At 36.9% G+C, this 16,494-nt stretch overlaps 2 protein-coding genes across 5 annotated transcripts; one reads left to right on the top strand and one right to left on the bottom strand.

The window, feature by feature from the left end:
• Positions 1 to 113: 113 nt before the first annotated feature.
• LOC113049415 (transmembrane protein 150A-like) lies at positions 114 to 10,645 on the top strand. Its single transcript, XM_026211753.1, has 8 exons — positions 114 to 511; positions 1,953 to 2,197; positions 2,380 to 2,427; positions 2,867 to 2,953; positions 3,054 to 3,121; positions 4,148 to 4,275; positions 4,790 to 4,967; positions 8,038 to 10,645. Exons 2-8 carry the CDS (start codon positions 2,133 to 2,135, stop codon positions 8,340 to 8,342), a joined length of 879 nt encoding a protein of 292 aa, XP_026067538.1. The 5' UTR covers positions 114 to 511; positions 1,953 to 2,132; the 3' UTR covers positions 8,343 to 10,645.
• A 58-nt stretch (positions 10,646 to 10,703) lies between these two features.
• On the bottom strand, positions 10,704 to 13,412 carry rnf181 (ring finger protein 181). Of its 4 annotated transcripts, none has more exons than XM_026211757.1 (6): positions 13,326 to 13,412; positions 12,661 to 12,758; positions 12,312 to 12,445; positions 12,032 to 12,147; positions 11,478 to 11,552; positions 10,704 to 11,384 (listed from the first exon to the last, which is right to left on the bottom strand). In XM_026211757.1, exons 2-6 carry the CDS (start codon positions 12,744 to 12,746, stop codon positions 11,325 to 11,327), a joined length of 471 nt encoding a protein of 156 aa, XP_026067542.1. In that variant the 5' UTR covers positions 12,747 to 12,758; positions 13,326 to 13,412; the 3' UTR covers positions 10,704 to 11,324. The 4 variants fall into 4 exon arrangements, with proteins under 4 accessions (XP_026067542.1, XP_026067543.1, XP_026067544.1 ...); XM_026211758.1 differs by having other exon boundaries at positions 11,250 to 11,384; positions 13,341 to 13,402; XM_026211759.1 differs by having other exon boundaries at positions 11,250 to 11,384; positions 12,661 to 12,778; positions 13,326 to 13,378.
• Positions 13,413 to 16,494: the final 3,082 nt, after the last annotated feature.

Genomic DNA, 16,494 nt, shown 5'->3' on the forward strand with positions numbered 1-16,494 from the left:
AATATTCTTTAATAAATTACCTTATTATAAACCTAAAAAAAAACGTTGCAAGCCCAATCTCAAAATAATTATTTTTTTAATCATAAAATGTTACTAGCTATGACAAAACTTATTGTCTCAGCAACGGGTATGTTATTACTTTTATATATTTTTTGTACCATGGTTATAACAGGGAAAATCATTGTTCTGGCCAGTAAATATTAGATACATAACCACACATGTATACATGAAATCTCAAGTCATTTTTTTCTTGCAGTTACGCTGTTTGCCTTTGAACGTCGCTGTGTTACCAATCTTGACGATTTCTGTCGAACACCTCGGCCGCCGTACATTGGCATTGTGGGTGAAGTAGTCCAGTAAATATTGCGACAGCTTGCAAGGCATTCTTCTTAAATGCATGAAGAACTACAATTACAGTGAGGCGCGAGGAGCAGCTTCAGTAAGTGCCTTATCTTAAAGCGACACAACCAAGGTTGCGTGAGGTTGGAAGCAGGGAGTAGCAGGGCTTAAGGTATGTAAATATAAACGTCTTGTCTGCTTGTTAAACATAAAATCTTAACAAATATTGGTGTCATCGTTAGAACTCGCTTACAAGCAATAAGGAATTCGCTTTTTCTTCGGCAGCTGTTGTTTCAAGATTTTGGCGGATTCTTTGGCTGTCTCTGAGCCGAGTGAGCTGCCTACCTAGACAGCATTTTAGGACATCTCAGCTGCGTTTGACTGTTTTCCGAAATGCTGTCTAGGAAGGCGGCTCATAAGGTTTCAGACCCCAACCAATGTTAGCTTTATTGCTAGTGAACACGGAATTGCTGCTACTTGAGAATTGAAACAATCATCCTGTAAGTTACATTTAGAAACGAACCAGAAGGTTTGCAAACTCTGTTTGGTTATAGAAAAATACAGTGAAATCGACGAAGGCCACCTGTAACGTTATGACACTTTAGTTTGAACTTATGCAAAAGAGTGACATGAACACAGCAGCACATTCATCACCTGTCTGACTGACTTAACGTTAGTCGATGTGAACATCAGTGGCAGCCTTTTGGGTGCTGATATATGTAGTGTACTGTATATTAAAATAAGGTTCAGTATTTTTGACTAACGTTACGTATATGCTTGAAAACCTAGTGTGCTGCCTGTCTAGACATATTGTAGTCATTGTACCACAGCTCATTAGTGGTCAACCACTCATCAGTATTGCTTCTTGGGTTTTCAGACATCATCATGTGGCAGTCATGTGTTTCAGAATTCCAGAAAAGCTTATGTTTTTACAACAAAGTTCACCGCAGCACACACACTCAAACTGCAGGATTGACTTTGGACTAGAAGTGCTTTATATACTTAATCAGTGGGTCAAAAGGGCAAATTGCAAATGGAATCCAGCACTAAAAACACAGAGACTGACGATTAATACATGAACATTTGTTTGGCTGCTCTAGTTGATGTCAAAAGCGTTATTTTCTTAAAGTAAAAAAATACTGTATCTTTTTTCTGTTCTAATGCATTTTTATTTATTTATTATTTTGAATTATTAAAAAAAAGTGAAACTACAGACTTCTTTCTAGTAACATATGCTGGACTACAAGCAATTCATCCAATCAACAACCAGATCGAAATAAGACGCTGCCCTTCATTTTTGACTTTTTGGTAACACGTTGTGCTTTGGAGCTTCCTCACAACATGAAAGAAAAGATCTGTCGCTACTTCCATCTCTTTGTGACTTTAATGCACGTTCATGCTCTTAATTTTTGGTATGATTTATCAGTGTTCATTATTCATACTTCTCGCTTTGCAAAATGTCACGTTATGGAAGTAAAACGGATTGCAAATTTTGTTCCATGACTTTAAAGTGTTTTTTTTTTTCCAATTGTAGCATTTCTAAAATGGTTTGTCTAATTATCGTTTGTCTAATTCACTATTCACCTCCTTTTGTTTCCTGAAAACACTGATAGGCCTGGATTTGGCGGCCAGAAGGAAGGTGCAGCGTGGCATCCCTCTCCTCCTCTCATGTCCCCTCCCTGTGTGTCCTTGCATGTCAGTGCCCCCTCGTCATCCTCCCCGTGTCTCACCCTGCCAGCCCTCTGTGTTCCTCCCCCTCATGCTTGGGACAGACTGGCCTCACTGTCAGACCAATGACTGCCTGGATCATACTGCCTGTCAGCCTGGCTGCCTTCTCTATCACCGGGATATGGATAGTGTGAGTTTTAATTTGCTGCAACCCATGATTTGAATCCATCTTAAAATGCATTAATTATAATTTGTTCCATCAAAAAGTTTTTACAAGTTGAAATTTGCCCCCCCCCCCCACACATATATAGAAATTCAAATTTATCAAATTGCCAGCACGTACAATACAGTGTTGTTTTGCTGTGTCCTCAGATATGCTATGGCTTTAATGAACCACCATGTTTGTCCTGTCGAAAACTGGTAAGTTGGGCTTGTTTCTCACAGGATGCTTTACACGTCAACTATGGACAGTAGTCAAAAACGGAAAAGTTTTTCCCTTGCATTTTTAATACGTTTCCGGCATACACGACAACGTTTTCAAACGATACCCATTTACACATATCTGCAAAAAAGGGCAAAAACTCTGTATTACGAATGCCAGACCCGTAGTTGGTGCTTCCACCTTGTTAGTAAACCGTGCCTGAAGAGAAGTCACCATTTTCAAAGATTACCATTTTGGGTGTTTACACGGAAACGATAAATATGGCATTTTCAAAAACATGTTTTCAAAAATATGCGTTTTCAGTCCCCAAACAGTGTAAACGAACAGGGAAAATGCATAAAAAGTTTCCCTTTTTTTGTCATGTAAATGGCCCCTCGGTCATGGGTATGTAATTTGATAATGCTGTTTTCTATGAAGGTCATACAATGTAACATGCACGGAGGAAACAGCTAAACTGGGCTTCCCAAAAACATGTTGCACCATTCAAGACATCCCCCTCATCAGGTAGTCATGTGCACTTTGTTTGGAGCTCTTTCCCTTTATATCTTATCTGTGTTTATTTCCAGTGTGATCTGACAGTGTCTTTGTCTTCACTTTGATTCAGTAAATGTGGATCTTTCCCTCCCGAGAGCTGTCTTTTCAGTCTCATTGGTAATGTGGGAGCTTTCATGGGTAAGACTGCTTGTTCTCATATTCCGCATATTCTACACCGGCAGTGACGTATCAAATAACAGAGAACAAATGCATGAATGGAAGCATACAGTATGGCAGAGGTGTCACAAAAACAGATACCTGCATGAGATTACGTATTGCGTCATCTCGATTGGATGTTTTCCTGTGTCGCTTCATTATGTGTTGTGTTATGATATGTTGGAATTGTGTGATTAGGGTTTATTTTCCTTGTCTTGTTGAATGTTGGCAGTCCTCTGCTTCTATTTCTGTCGTGACATGAAATCAGGGGTGTTATTACAAACTTTTATACATCACATTATAACCTAAATATAATAAATCATATGAATGGAAATAAAACCTATAAGATTTGTGTAGGCAAAGTATTTGGACACTAAAGAAATGATTAAAAAATGTGTGAATGCATTTTCATTTCAAACTTCAGGTTTACAACATTGACATTCAAAGGTTTGGGACTTCTGAAAGAAAAAAAACATCAATTTCATATTTTTCATTAAATATACAGTTAAAAATAATGTTTTGAAATATTATCACATTTTAAAATAACGGTTTAATATATTTTAGAATTAATTTATTCCTGTTGCTGTAAAATTGTCATGATCCTTCAGAAGTCATGATGATTGTGTTGGTTTGGTGCTAAAGAAGCATTTTTTTTCATTATCAATAGTGAAAACAAATTTGCTGCTGAATTTATAGGATTCTTAGATGAAAGTTATTAGTGTCATATTTGATAAATGTAATTATTTTTTAAGACTTTTTCTATGTATTTGGATACTTTCAAACTAAAGTGGATTATGAGAAAAGTTCTAGCATCAGCTTTTTGTAGACGCTACTTGATTTTGTATTTTGTTATCTAATGAAATGAAATCCTTAGTGTCCAAATGTTATACACGTTTAAACAAAAATGAACAGAAATTAAACGAAAAGGAACTTTGTAACCACAAGTTGCATTCTTGTGAAATTTCCTGGTTGCTTTGCTTAGTGTTCCTGTTCTGTTTTTATGTGTAGTGGTGTTGGTGTGTCTGTTACGTTATGCTCAGATCATCGAGCACAGGAACCACTGCTGGCTCAACACCAGTGGACTTGTGTCTGGATGCACCAATGCTGTGGGACTGGTCATGGTGGGCAACTTCCAGGTCAGTCACACAATTTGGCCTAAACACAGTTCCATGTATGATTATCATCTGATAAACACATCTCATAGTAGCTCATAATAGACTGCACTACTCCCCATTCACATCATTCACAAGCATTTGGGCATCTGTTGTGCTGCATGAGAAGATATTAAGGGCTTAGACTTTTCACCGGCCATAAATTCAGTGCATAAGACTGATGCGTTGATCAGCATCAGAGTGTTTCAGAGAGGCTGATGTTCTCAAAGTGATTAGTATTGATCCATTCATGCAACCATCTCATTCTTTTAGAGGGCATTTTGCTCCCTTAACTTTAATAGCAGCTCCATCCGTATGCTGAGTGTGCAATAGGGAATTTTCTTGCTGTAGGAAGACAAAGTTTGCAGTGTTTTTCAGTCAACTTTTTCTAGGTTAGATGTCACAAGTCAAGAATTATCATGTTTCAAAGTTGTTGTTTTGTATTTTCAGTGCTTTGATTTATTATTATTTGAATAGCACTCTACTGCTTTTCGACTAGGTGGACCACGCTAAAACACTTCACTATGTAGGTGCGGGCGTCGCCTTCCCAGCAGGCATTCTGTTCGTGTGTTTGCAGTGTTTGCTGACCTACCGGGTGGCTGCCACAGCTCTGGACTACTGGATGGCTCATGTGCGGGTGGCACTGGCTACTGGTGCTCTCATCACACTGGTTCTCAGTATCCTTCCTTGTCCAGTATAACTGGAAAATTATGAATGTAGTGTGTGTATATGATTTTTCTTTATATGGATTGCTTATTTGTCTTGTTTATTTAAAAAATGCCACTTATGTGTCAAATTGAAAGGTAATGTTCACTCAAAATGAAAACTTCTTTATCCTCATGTCATTCCAAACTGAATGACATTCTTTCTTCTGAGGAATTGTTCTGGTTACTCTATTCTCCCTTTAGGCATTTAAAAGGGACAGTTAACCAAAAACTTTTTTTTTGTGCTCCATGTAATGGAAGCCAAAACTGTTTGAGTATCAGTATCTTCTTTTCTATTCCATTGAAGAAAGAAAGATTAGTTTGGAACAACATAAAAATGAGTAAATGATGACAGAACTTTCCTTTTTGTTAAACTATTCCATTAAAGACCCTTTCACACTGCACGTCGGACCCGCAATATTTCCGGAACATTGCCGGGTCGCCTTCTGTGTGAAAGCAACCGCGTACCGGGATTGATTACCGAATTGAACCCGGGTTGGGGACCTAGTAACATTGCGGGGGTTCGACCCGGGACAAGTGCTTTGTGAACAAAAGCCAGATCTAATTCCGTGTCGAAGCGCGACTCTTTTACAGGCTGTTTTGAAGGAAGATCAACGTTCGCGACGAAAACATATGTGCAAACTGTAATGAAGCAGAGATCAGTTAGTTCCTCACTTTCCGCGCTGACGCCGAGATCGTTTGCTTGCTTCAGTTAAAGTATAACGTGCCTAGCGTTGTCGAATCGTACATTACACGTCACTCGCTGATGTCACGTGTCGTTACGGCATCTTCAAGAGTTGTGTGTGAAAGCACGCACATATCCCGGGTCATCACTGGCAGTGTGCAAGTGCAAAATCTAGTGACCAGGGAACAATTGCAGGAACACTTTACCCCTATATTTGCCAGAATGGCAGTGTGAAAGGGGCTTAGGATTAAAAAAGAACACAAATGCATCTATATGACTTATGCGATGTTTAAAGTCATACAGTAGCTTTGTTTGAGGAACATACAAACATGAAGTGATACTGATGATACGTTTAAATCTATTCTGTCATCTGTGACCTAATCATTAAATCATTGAGTTGAACTCAAGAACCAGATCAGTCGAATTAAGAGTTTCGTTTTATTAAATGGATCCGCAGATTAATTGAAAATATCCAAACGAAAGAACAAAATCTGATAATCCATCGTACTTGGATGTACATCTCAATATTGAAGCCAAGATCTGTTACTATTTTAAATTCAAGCTATTGTATGGTTCCAAAAGACTTACAGTATATGGATGGTTTTTAGGGATTGGTTTTATGATACTGTTATATATGCAAGCTACTCATTCATCATCATTGCATGGAAAAGAACAATGATATCTAAAAATACACCTTTTGTTTTCTTAATATAAGTTCTACAGGATTTAACGACATGAGGATAAGTAAATGATGACAGAATTGCCATTTTTGGTGAACTATCCCATTTAGCACCAGCTGTTTATATAAAAAAGCATGACAAAATCAGTGCAAGGTAAGGTGTAGCACTGAGTTTTTATCCGTTTCTCTTCTTGCTGAGGTTATGGTCACAATCATGAAGCCCCTGACTCATATACTGTAATACTGGAGGTATAATCTAATTTCTTTGGTGTAAATGTTGCTGAGGAGATGGATGAGCCCTGCTGGAGTCTCCCGGCCTTCCTGCTTTATCGCTGCTGTGTTCATCAATGATTTATGAATATTTTTTTCCCCAACTGGAGGAAAAGGGGTGGCTAGCTAAAGGGTTGCTGGGTGATGTAACTATGAGAGCAGCTAATTAACCAGTGTATCCATATAAATAATCCATGGCTTTAAGTAAGTTAAAGGGATAGTTCACCCAAAAATGAAAACTGTCATCATTAACTCACCCTTAAGTTGTTGCAAACCTTGGTAACCAAGTCCTAATTAGGAGCCTTTGCACAGAAAAAAAACATTTTATAGTTCTTATAATTATTGGTGGAAATACACGTTTTTTGGCATGTTTGCACCCTGCGACATGGGAATTATGTTAGAAATTTTGGTGGGAATAAATCAGCTTCTACTTCAGACTAACCCAGGAGGAGCTACAATGTAGCATAAGTGGACACTGATTAACTGAATGCATGCCTTACTGGCAAATGCAGACACCAGCTATTTTAAAAGAGCTGTGTTCTGCTCAGTGATCCACTTCTCTTTTAAAAACGCACTCGTGAACTTCCCTAAGCACTTCCCCTTGGGGGAATCCCCGCTGCTGAAATGGACGAGGGAAGTTCATATGGACAGACAGACCCTCCACCGCTCAATTTTGACTGAGGGAGCGAGTGTGCTTCATTCACACCACTCTATAGACTACAATGCAACACGATTATGACGTCATCGCAGATTGCGTTTAATTTATACCCACCCCAAACAACTCCATAATATATAAATATATATAACAGCCCAAGCATATCTATATACAGACGGAATGCTGCACCAAACAAATATGCAAGGGAAAAAAATTAAGCAATAAACCAACTCCATAGTGGATTCTAAGGGATCAAGGGTTCAGGACATTCCGATTCAGTCAATTCCAAGGGTTCAGTAGTGGGCACACATGAAACATAATAAATGATGTACATCTGAGTAAACGAGATGGAGGGCATTAAAAAAATGGACTGGAAAGAAGCTTCATACTTACTTCCAATAGATTAACTGACTCCCAAGTCCAGCTATTTTTCTGACATCCATTCTTCAGTTCTTGATGTTGTAGAATGGTTCAACCAGGATAATTGCCCTAGGGAAAAATGAAGTTCTTGGGATTGGTGGCTTGTTCTTTCTGGTGTGAAAGCCTCTATTGACTTTAATAGCCTTACTGTAGAATGGAGACCAGCTTACCCACATTCTTCAAACTAGAAAGAATCTCATGCAGGTTTGGAACAACTTGAAAGCTGAATAATGATCATTTTTGAGTGAACTGTCTCTTTAATTCCATAGTGGGCCACTGTGCCTTGTAAGCTTTCATTTTTGAAGACATTTGAATCCTTAATGGTTCCTCTCAGGTGGGATATTCTTCATCCATGAGAGCTTTGTTTTACAACATGCAGCGGCCATCTGTGAGTGGGTCTTCACTATAGTCATCCTCGTGTTCTACGGGACTTTCACCTATGAGTTCGGCACCGTCACCACCGAGACCATGTTGGCTGGCCTCCAGCTGAACCTCTTGCACGGATCCGGCATCATGATCGGAGACGATGTCCAAGCAGACACCCTGGTAGGTGCCACCACAAAGGGTTTGAAATCTCCCGGAGGAAGCAGCACCTCCACCCATCTGAACTGCACTCCTGAGAACATATCAATGCTTTAAACACCTCAGCACACACGGTCACATACTGCCAGGTGGGAAGCCTCACGATGGGGCATCCTGCGTTTAACACCACACTTAGGCTGAGATCAAAGTCATTTAGAGAAACCGTCCAGTCTGGAGTCGAGGCAGGTTCATCAGGTTTACAGGTGTGACTGTTGTATACTATAATTTCAGATTTTAAGTTTCGTCTGATAAATTTGTCTTTTTTCTAGTCCTGTAATGCCTTGCGAGAAGCTTCTGTTGGGTTGTTTGTACGTGAGAAGGACAGAATGAGCACTTGTTTAAAGGAGCAGGAATTTTAGCTCCACTTTAAGGTTGTTGTTAGCACCGATCAAATGGTTTGTGAGGTTAGAATTGTTGCACTGGGCGATGGGGTACATTTTTACTGTTACGTTTGCACAACTGGTTCAGGGGTATCTCTTTCAGAGCTTGTTACTGTTTGCCCACACACATTGTTGCAAATGGATGATTTGCACATAACACAATGAATGAATTTTGAAGAATAAAGTTATTTTCACTTTTATTTGGAGTTGCAGACTATCGGGATCTCAGAGTATTATCATTTTTGTAACAAGAATGTCTAAGATACGGATCAAACTATAACCTTTGAGCACCTTTTATTTTGGAATTGGAAAAAAATTACTTTTTATTTTTTTTTGGTATTGGTGGCCTTTTTAACGATGCAGTGGGTAAATGTTTTTGCAATGCTGGCTTGCTTCTGTTCTGTTTCATGCTTGTTTTTAGTCTCTGGTGAGGTGGGTTTTGTTTTTCATTTTCGAGCAGGAGGAAATTATGTAAAGTGACACCAGCTCTATCCTTGCCTTCCTGGTCAGTCGATTAGTTGTAGAAGAAGTATATTCATATTGACTGTAAATGTACCTTTTTATATATATATATTTTTTTTTTCCTCTGTCAAGGCCGGGCCATAAAAACAACTCGAAAAATGCCACATCTATTAATTGTTTTACATTGTAGTTTTACTTGCATTTCTTCGCCGATTATTTTGTCTAGTTACATAGTGACATAACTAAAATAACTTTTTTTGTTGTTTTTTTACATAAGCAGCAAATCAGTTTTTGTTTAACTTTGTTGCCAAAGGATGCATTTCAAAATATGTACTTAATGCCTTTGATTCATTGATTTTTTTGTGTGTGTAGCAGGACATATAGCCACTGAGAAAATGACAGTACTGCAATATAAGCAAATTTTTAAATGATTATATGAATGAAACTGATTGGTCTCCAGGCTGGAACCTAGGAAACCATCTCTAAACTTTCTGAGGGTTGAGTGGTTATGGTGGCCTTAATGTTTCTGTAGTATTTTTGTCAATCAAAGGGTCCACAATGCTTTTAAAGTGACTCCAGGTTTATTGTGCTTTAACATTTATATTTTACACAGAAATGTGCCAGGTATTGTCTGTTTGCTGTCCTTCAATGGGACGGATACATTTCATGTCAGTGATTAGACTGTACATTTAGATGTGGTCTCTAGCCATAATACATGTCTATCTCTGTTGACTCCACTCGTGCAAGGAAATATTCACAGGGCTGCACTGTACAACTGAAACCATCCATTTAATTTAATAATAGTTGCTCATTACAAAATACATTCAGCTCAAACCAAACTGCATATAGAGGTACAGTAACATAACGGGTCAAGATTAAACAAACACAAAAGGGCATAAAATCTTGGGTATTATAAAGTATGTGCATATGAACCTAAAGTCAATGTTGATGTCATTTCTCATTAAATTGACATTTTTGCCATATTCCAGTTACATTTGGTATAAATTACATGCAATATTTGTCAATGCATCTTATATGATCCGAATAGCAGATCAGTCATTTTTAGGTCACCTAAGAGCAAAAGGTTGAGTAAGAATGGTTTATTGATAATCTATGTTACAATTTGAACTGACTTAATTTGAACACATAAGGTTTGGTCAAAGACTTCAAAGTCACAAGAAAACACTGTCAGATATTTTCATTGATGATGTTTTTTTTTTTTTTTTTGATGTTACAAGTTTGATGTTTCAGCAGTTGTCTGGATAGAAGTTATTTTTCTGATGCCTTTAAATGATGTAATCAAAGTATTTTTATCAACACAGTGCGTCTATTAAGACCAACAATGACGCGAGGTTCACACTCCAAAATCGAAATAAAAACAATGCAGAGAATATTTTTCTTTTATACATTACTTCTGTAAATAAGTAAGATCTACGGATAATTTCAATGTTTTTATTTGACAAAGGTTTATATTGAATTACCAAAATGTCTGATGGAAAATAAACAAGTGTATCTGTACGTCTGTCTGTGATCATTTAAAGACAAATTCAACACACTTGAAATAATACACACTATGTTAGCGAAGCTCACTTTTTATTTAAAAATATGGAAAAGATAGTTTAACATTTTACAAATTCAGAGAGTGTTTTTGCTCCATCATTAGTCAGTACAAGCATGTTGAATCATTGTAATAATTTACACACCTAAAAATCACATACATTTTTCATGAGGTAGAGGTCTACCGTTTTACATAAGGAGGGTTTCATTTCTTAACTGGGAAAGTCACGCCTAAAGTGACAAGTGTGCCACTGTACATCCTAGAAATTATTATATTAACTATGGCATCGCTTATCAGCACAATATTTTTTCAGTACTTAAAAGGCAAGAAATCTCTTCAGGGAATAAAACGAATGAATATGAAATCATAGAGCGAACAAACACAATTTCACACTAAAACAAAAAAGCAACTGCTTTATTTAAAAGGTTTAATGAAATCAGAAAGGTCTATAGGGCTATGTTTCATACAAACAGTTCTCAGTGCATAGCCAATCAAAGCAGTCTTAAAAGTGATAATATTAAAAACATTGTTTTCAAGTACACACAAACGCAATCACTTCAAAGCCTGGTCCCTGCGCAGTAAACTCACTTCCAACAAACTGAAAGTTGAAACCATATTCAAATCTTGAAGGTGCTGAGGTCATGTGTACATGGCTCCATGTAGATCCTCTAGTCGGTGTTCTCTTTGCCTTCTCCGTTCCTGTAAACACAAACAAACACACTAAATACTCAGGCATATTCTTAAGGAGTCACAGAAGAAGAAGAATGACATTAAACAGATCTTAAGTCTTACCTTGTCTTTTTTAAACTCCTCATAGTCTGGATTGTCAGTGGGTAGTTCAAGTCGACACAAGGGGCATGAATTGGTCTGTAATGTTATGTAGAAACACTTATGATTATACCAGACGTGAAATATTATCCACATAGCCAAGTTCGGGGCTAGTAAGACTCTTTCGTGTTTCTGAAAGAAGTCTCTTATGCTCACCAAGGCTGCATTTATTTAACGAAAATACAGTACTATTGTGAAATTATATTATAATTTAAAGTAAGTGTTTCCGGTTTTAATATATTTCAAGATTGCATCTAGTCTAGTGACGGCAAAGCTGAATTATTCCAGTCTTCAGTGTCACATGATCCTTCAGAAATCATTCCAATATAGTGATATTCAGAATAGTTATCAGTGTTGAAAACTGTTGTGCTGCTCAATATTTTTTTGAGAAAACTGTGAAAGGTTTTCTTCAGAATTTGATTGAGAGAGTTTGATAAACATGGTTTACAATACAACACAAATGTAACCCTATTTTGCTTACAGGAGGATCATAGAGAAAATAAAACCTCTAAACATACCTTACTGAGCCAAGGCATGATGCATCCCGTGTGGAACAGATGTTTACAGGGCATCTCTCTCACGGTCTCTTGCTCTTCAAACTCCAGCAAACACACCGGACACTTCAGTGCTTTATCTGTCAAATGAAAAAAGAAGAATGACAGTCATGGACACCAAGGATTCAAGACCTTCTAATTCAATCAAACTCGCTGCCAGTGCCAAATTATTACCAATTATCCCGTTGCAATAATGTCCTCTATGAATGTGTTTGTAGATGATTACGAATGTGAAGTGCGTAACCTGCTTGTTCGGGGGAGATGATGACCACAGGAAGACTCTGAACCACAGCTTTGGCTGCAGGAGGCGGGAGCCGCTGGTCCCAATCCGACAAATCAAATGAACCGGAGTCTATGTCAAGACCCTGCATCAGAGACCTATAACAGCATAGTTGTTCAAAAACAGTTAGCAATATCATTACATTCTCATCCAAATTGCTGACAAAAACTATAAATATACTAATACTAAATCATACAAATACTAACTACTATTATGCTTATGTTGTTGTGTAACAGAAAATAAAATAATTAAGCCCTTCAACAGTAATATTCATAAGTTGGTCTAAATGGCGCTGTCGTGTTAGTTACGTTACCTGGCGAGCTCCAGCAGGGCGTTCTGTCGGTACTGTTCTTCTGGATTCGTGGGCTCACAGTCATGCTCATCAAAATATGAGGCCATTTTCTACTTCACCTGATAAACACATAGACCATCTGGATGACATTTAACAGAGTGGTTGTGGAAACCTGAAGGTTCAGAGTCGGTTCAAACTATGAATTTGCTAGTTCACTCTCACATAAAAATAGCCTGGAGAATTGAGAGTTAAAGCCACTATCTTTTATAACCAATGTTACACTGATCCAACAAAGTGACGATTTCACGATGATGCTAACGTTATTATATTTACTAACGTACATTTAAACTGCTTAACTTACTATTCAAGAGCAGACATTGTCAAAATGTCAGGTAACATTATACTCTTTCTCTTCTCAGACTTATTACAGACAGAGACATCATATTAGTTGGGCATAAAGCTGCGTTGATGTTTGGATTTGAGCTTTTCACAGATCCAGCGTCTTTGAAAAGATACTGGCTACTGACAACAATATCCACTGCTACGTTAGCTGGCTAGCATAACAATTCAAAGTTCTAATTTACCAAACACCAATATATCTCAAAAAGTATGTACTAACCTTATTCGTCTTAATGTTTAAACAAATATATTAATATATATATATAAATAAACGAAATTCGACCTACTGTAAATTCACCCACAGTTATGAAATTGCTAATCATCAGCATGGAAACTTGTTTCACTGCACTGTCAGCGCGAACACAGGAACTCTATCGCGATATTTGCGAAAGGAATGGAGTTGCCAGAGTGTGGTTAAAAAATCCACCAGCATTGGTAGTGTAATTGTTAGTGTTAAATAAGATACACAGCAGATGTACGTCACTGGTAATTATATAAATGTTTATTTTTAATTATGAAACTTAGCAACACATATAGATTTGATTAAAAAGCTTTGCATTGTGCACAAACAAAACTACATCTCTTCAGGTTTCTAGTCCTGAAGACGGTTAGTGGGTGTGTGTGGTTGCCATGACGCCGAGGGCCAGGGATGTTTACATGTCAACCAATTTCTGCTGATCAAACCCGTTTCTAGAGAAAACTTTGAGTGGATACACGTTGACGTAAGTGTAAAATAAAATGTAAAAACACGGCCAGTGTTTGAGAGTTCTGAAAGCTAGAAAGCAAAAACTGATTTAATTACTGTTAATTCAGTGAGAGCTACGAATAAAACCATGCTGCACTATGTGTGTGACGTTAGTTTTTCTTCTCAGCAAGAGGGAAAAAGTATTTGTAATTTTACTGTTAAAAACTGTAAATGTACATAGCTATTAATTAACATAAGTAAATACAGATATGTGAGACATGCAGCTTTGCATTATCCTCGTATGAAATCTGTGAAGTCTTGTAGTTCATTGTTAAATTACTAAGAGGCAAACTCCCAATAATATCTGACAGAGATCATGATATAATCTAACATTTATTATACTTTATGAGATTCTTTAAGAGTCCCTGGTGTTTTTTGGGGACCCTTTCTGCTGTGTTTCCTAGGAAACCATGTACCCAATAACTCCCCCCTTAAAACTGGCAACATTAATTTAAACTCATATGCTTTAGATTCCAAAGAGCTGAATTCTATATTTCATTCTCATGCAGAGATGAATTTTCTAATTTTAGAACAATGATGGAAAATGACAGATCTGGAGAAAACGTTGATGAGCTGCTCACCGTAGGTCAGAAACCATCGAGATTTCCCTTTCATGCTTATCCTGTTTCTGCTGTAGTACAAACTGCTGTATACCGCTTTTCTTCTCAGATGTGGATGAGGAGGTTGATGTTTATGGGTTTATACCACTGGCATTGTCCCATGACCACTGTGATGGACTACTGGACGTAATAGACACACAACTGAGTCATCTACAGGTCAAGTACTTAGAGTCTGATGAAATATTGATAAGCATGGTGTAATATATTTGTCATAGCCAGAGTATAATTTTGTCCCAATTTTGTATTCCATCAACAGATCCACAGCCAAAGCCGGATGCATGGAGCAAATGCCAAGAGATATGAATTTCCTTTCTTGGGTAAGCATGAACCCTTTTTCTGCAATAATAATCATATCAAATTTTTAGTACATTTTTTAATTTCCTATGTATTTATTCTTATGTTATTTTATTAATTTATTATTTGTAAATGCAGTTGTTTTCCTGCACGTCTACATATTCCAGGCTATTTTGATCGGAGTCAGTTCTAGTAAAGACACAGGCTTGGGGAGCACTGTTCCAACCAATGATAAAACACCATCCAACCTTGACAAGTGGCAGCAGAGCACTGCAGAAGGTCTGCATTTGGATTTTCCCATTCATATTTGTGACCCTGGACCACAAATCCAGTCATTAGGCTCAATTTTTTAAAATTGAGATTTATACATCATCTGGAAGCTGAATAAATAAGCTTTCCATTGATGTTCGGTAAGATAGGACGATATTTAGCTGAGATACAACCATTTGAAAATCTGAAATCTGAGTTTTGCATTTCTGTATTCCAAAGGTTTTTTTTTCTCTCAGCAATGCCATAGAAGAACCAGTCTGTGTTTCTCAAAGATCATTTCAGTGAACAGTTTTTTTGTTTGTTTTTTTTTTTTGTAGCGTGAAGAAAATTTTACTAAGCTCAAGAACCTTTTACCGCTATAAAGAACCTTTTGTTCAATGGAAAGGTTCTATAGATGTTAAAGCTTCTTCATAGAATAATATATGACCTTTTTACTTTTAAGAGTATACTTCACTCATGTGTAGTCAGTGTTCAGTATTATAGGATATACAGTAGATGTGTAAAAGGAATTTAATGTTTTTAATGCATGTTTGCCTAATTTTTCTAAAAGTAACTACAGACATCAGTGAAGCAAGACTGAAGAAGTGCGACAGAAAACATGCTCAAATAAAACCTTGTCTCTGATAGGAATCCCCATGCAGAGTTTTGATTCAGTCACTGTAGACATTGATCTGGACACAGTGTGCTCAGAACCGGCTTCTGCAATCAGCAACAGGACAAGTACAAGTGTGGGCAACATATTAACTTATGTGTGTCAAGTGTCATGTGTACTGAATGCGTGTGTGATTTTATTGATGCTATATAATCCTTTTTTATTTTGCATGCACGCTACAGGCACACGCTTCACAAAATATGCCGATCGAGTATGAATTATATATTATAGTTATTTATAAATATTTTTAATGGTTGTTATAGATTTATATAGTTATATATATATATATATATATATATATATATATATATATATATATAGATAGATAGATAGATAGATAGATAGATAGATAGATAGATAGATAGATAGATAGAGATATTTATTTATTTGAATTGACTTTTATTTTCAGTTTACATTTTGAGTTTAATATTTTAACATTTATGTTTTACTTTATTTCAGTTAATCAAAATATTTGTATAAGTTTATTATTATTATATATATTTGTTTCTTTTTGCAGATTGCTCCAGCCCAGGTCAGCTATAGGACAGAAGATCACTTACCAGCAAAGACCATCTCCAGTTAACATTTACTTTCAGCATTAGAATTTGTTCTTAAATTGTTGATTTTATAGGAAAATAATTATTAAAGGGATAATTCACCCAGAAAATTGTCATTAATTACTCGTCTCATGTTGTTCCAAACTCATAAAACCTTTGTTCATCTTTAGAACACAAACTAAGATATTTTTGATGAAATCCAAGAGCTTTCTGACCCTTCATAGAAAGCAAGGGTACTACCATGATCATTGCCCAGAAAGGTAGTAAGGTAATTTTTCAAATAGTCCATGTGACATCAGTGGTTCAACCGTAATTTTA

Source organism: Carassius auratus, chromosome 30 (genome assembly GCF_003368295.1).
Source record: "Carassius auratus strain Wakin chromosome 30, ASM336829v1, whole genome shotgun sequence".
Taxonomy (NCBI): domain Eukaryota; kingdom Metazoa; phylum Chordata; class Actinopteri; order Cypriniformes; family Cyprinidae; genus Carassius; species Carassius auratus.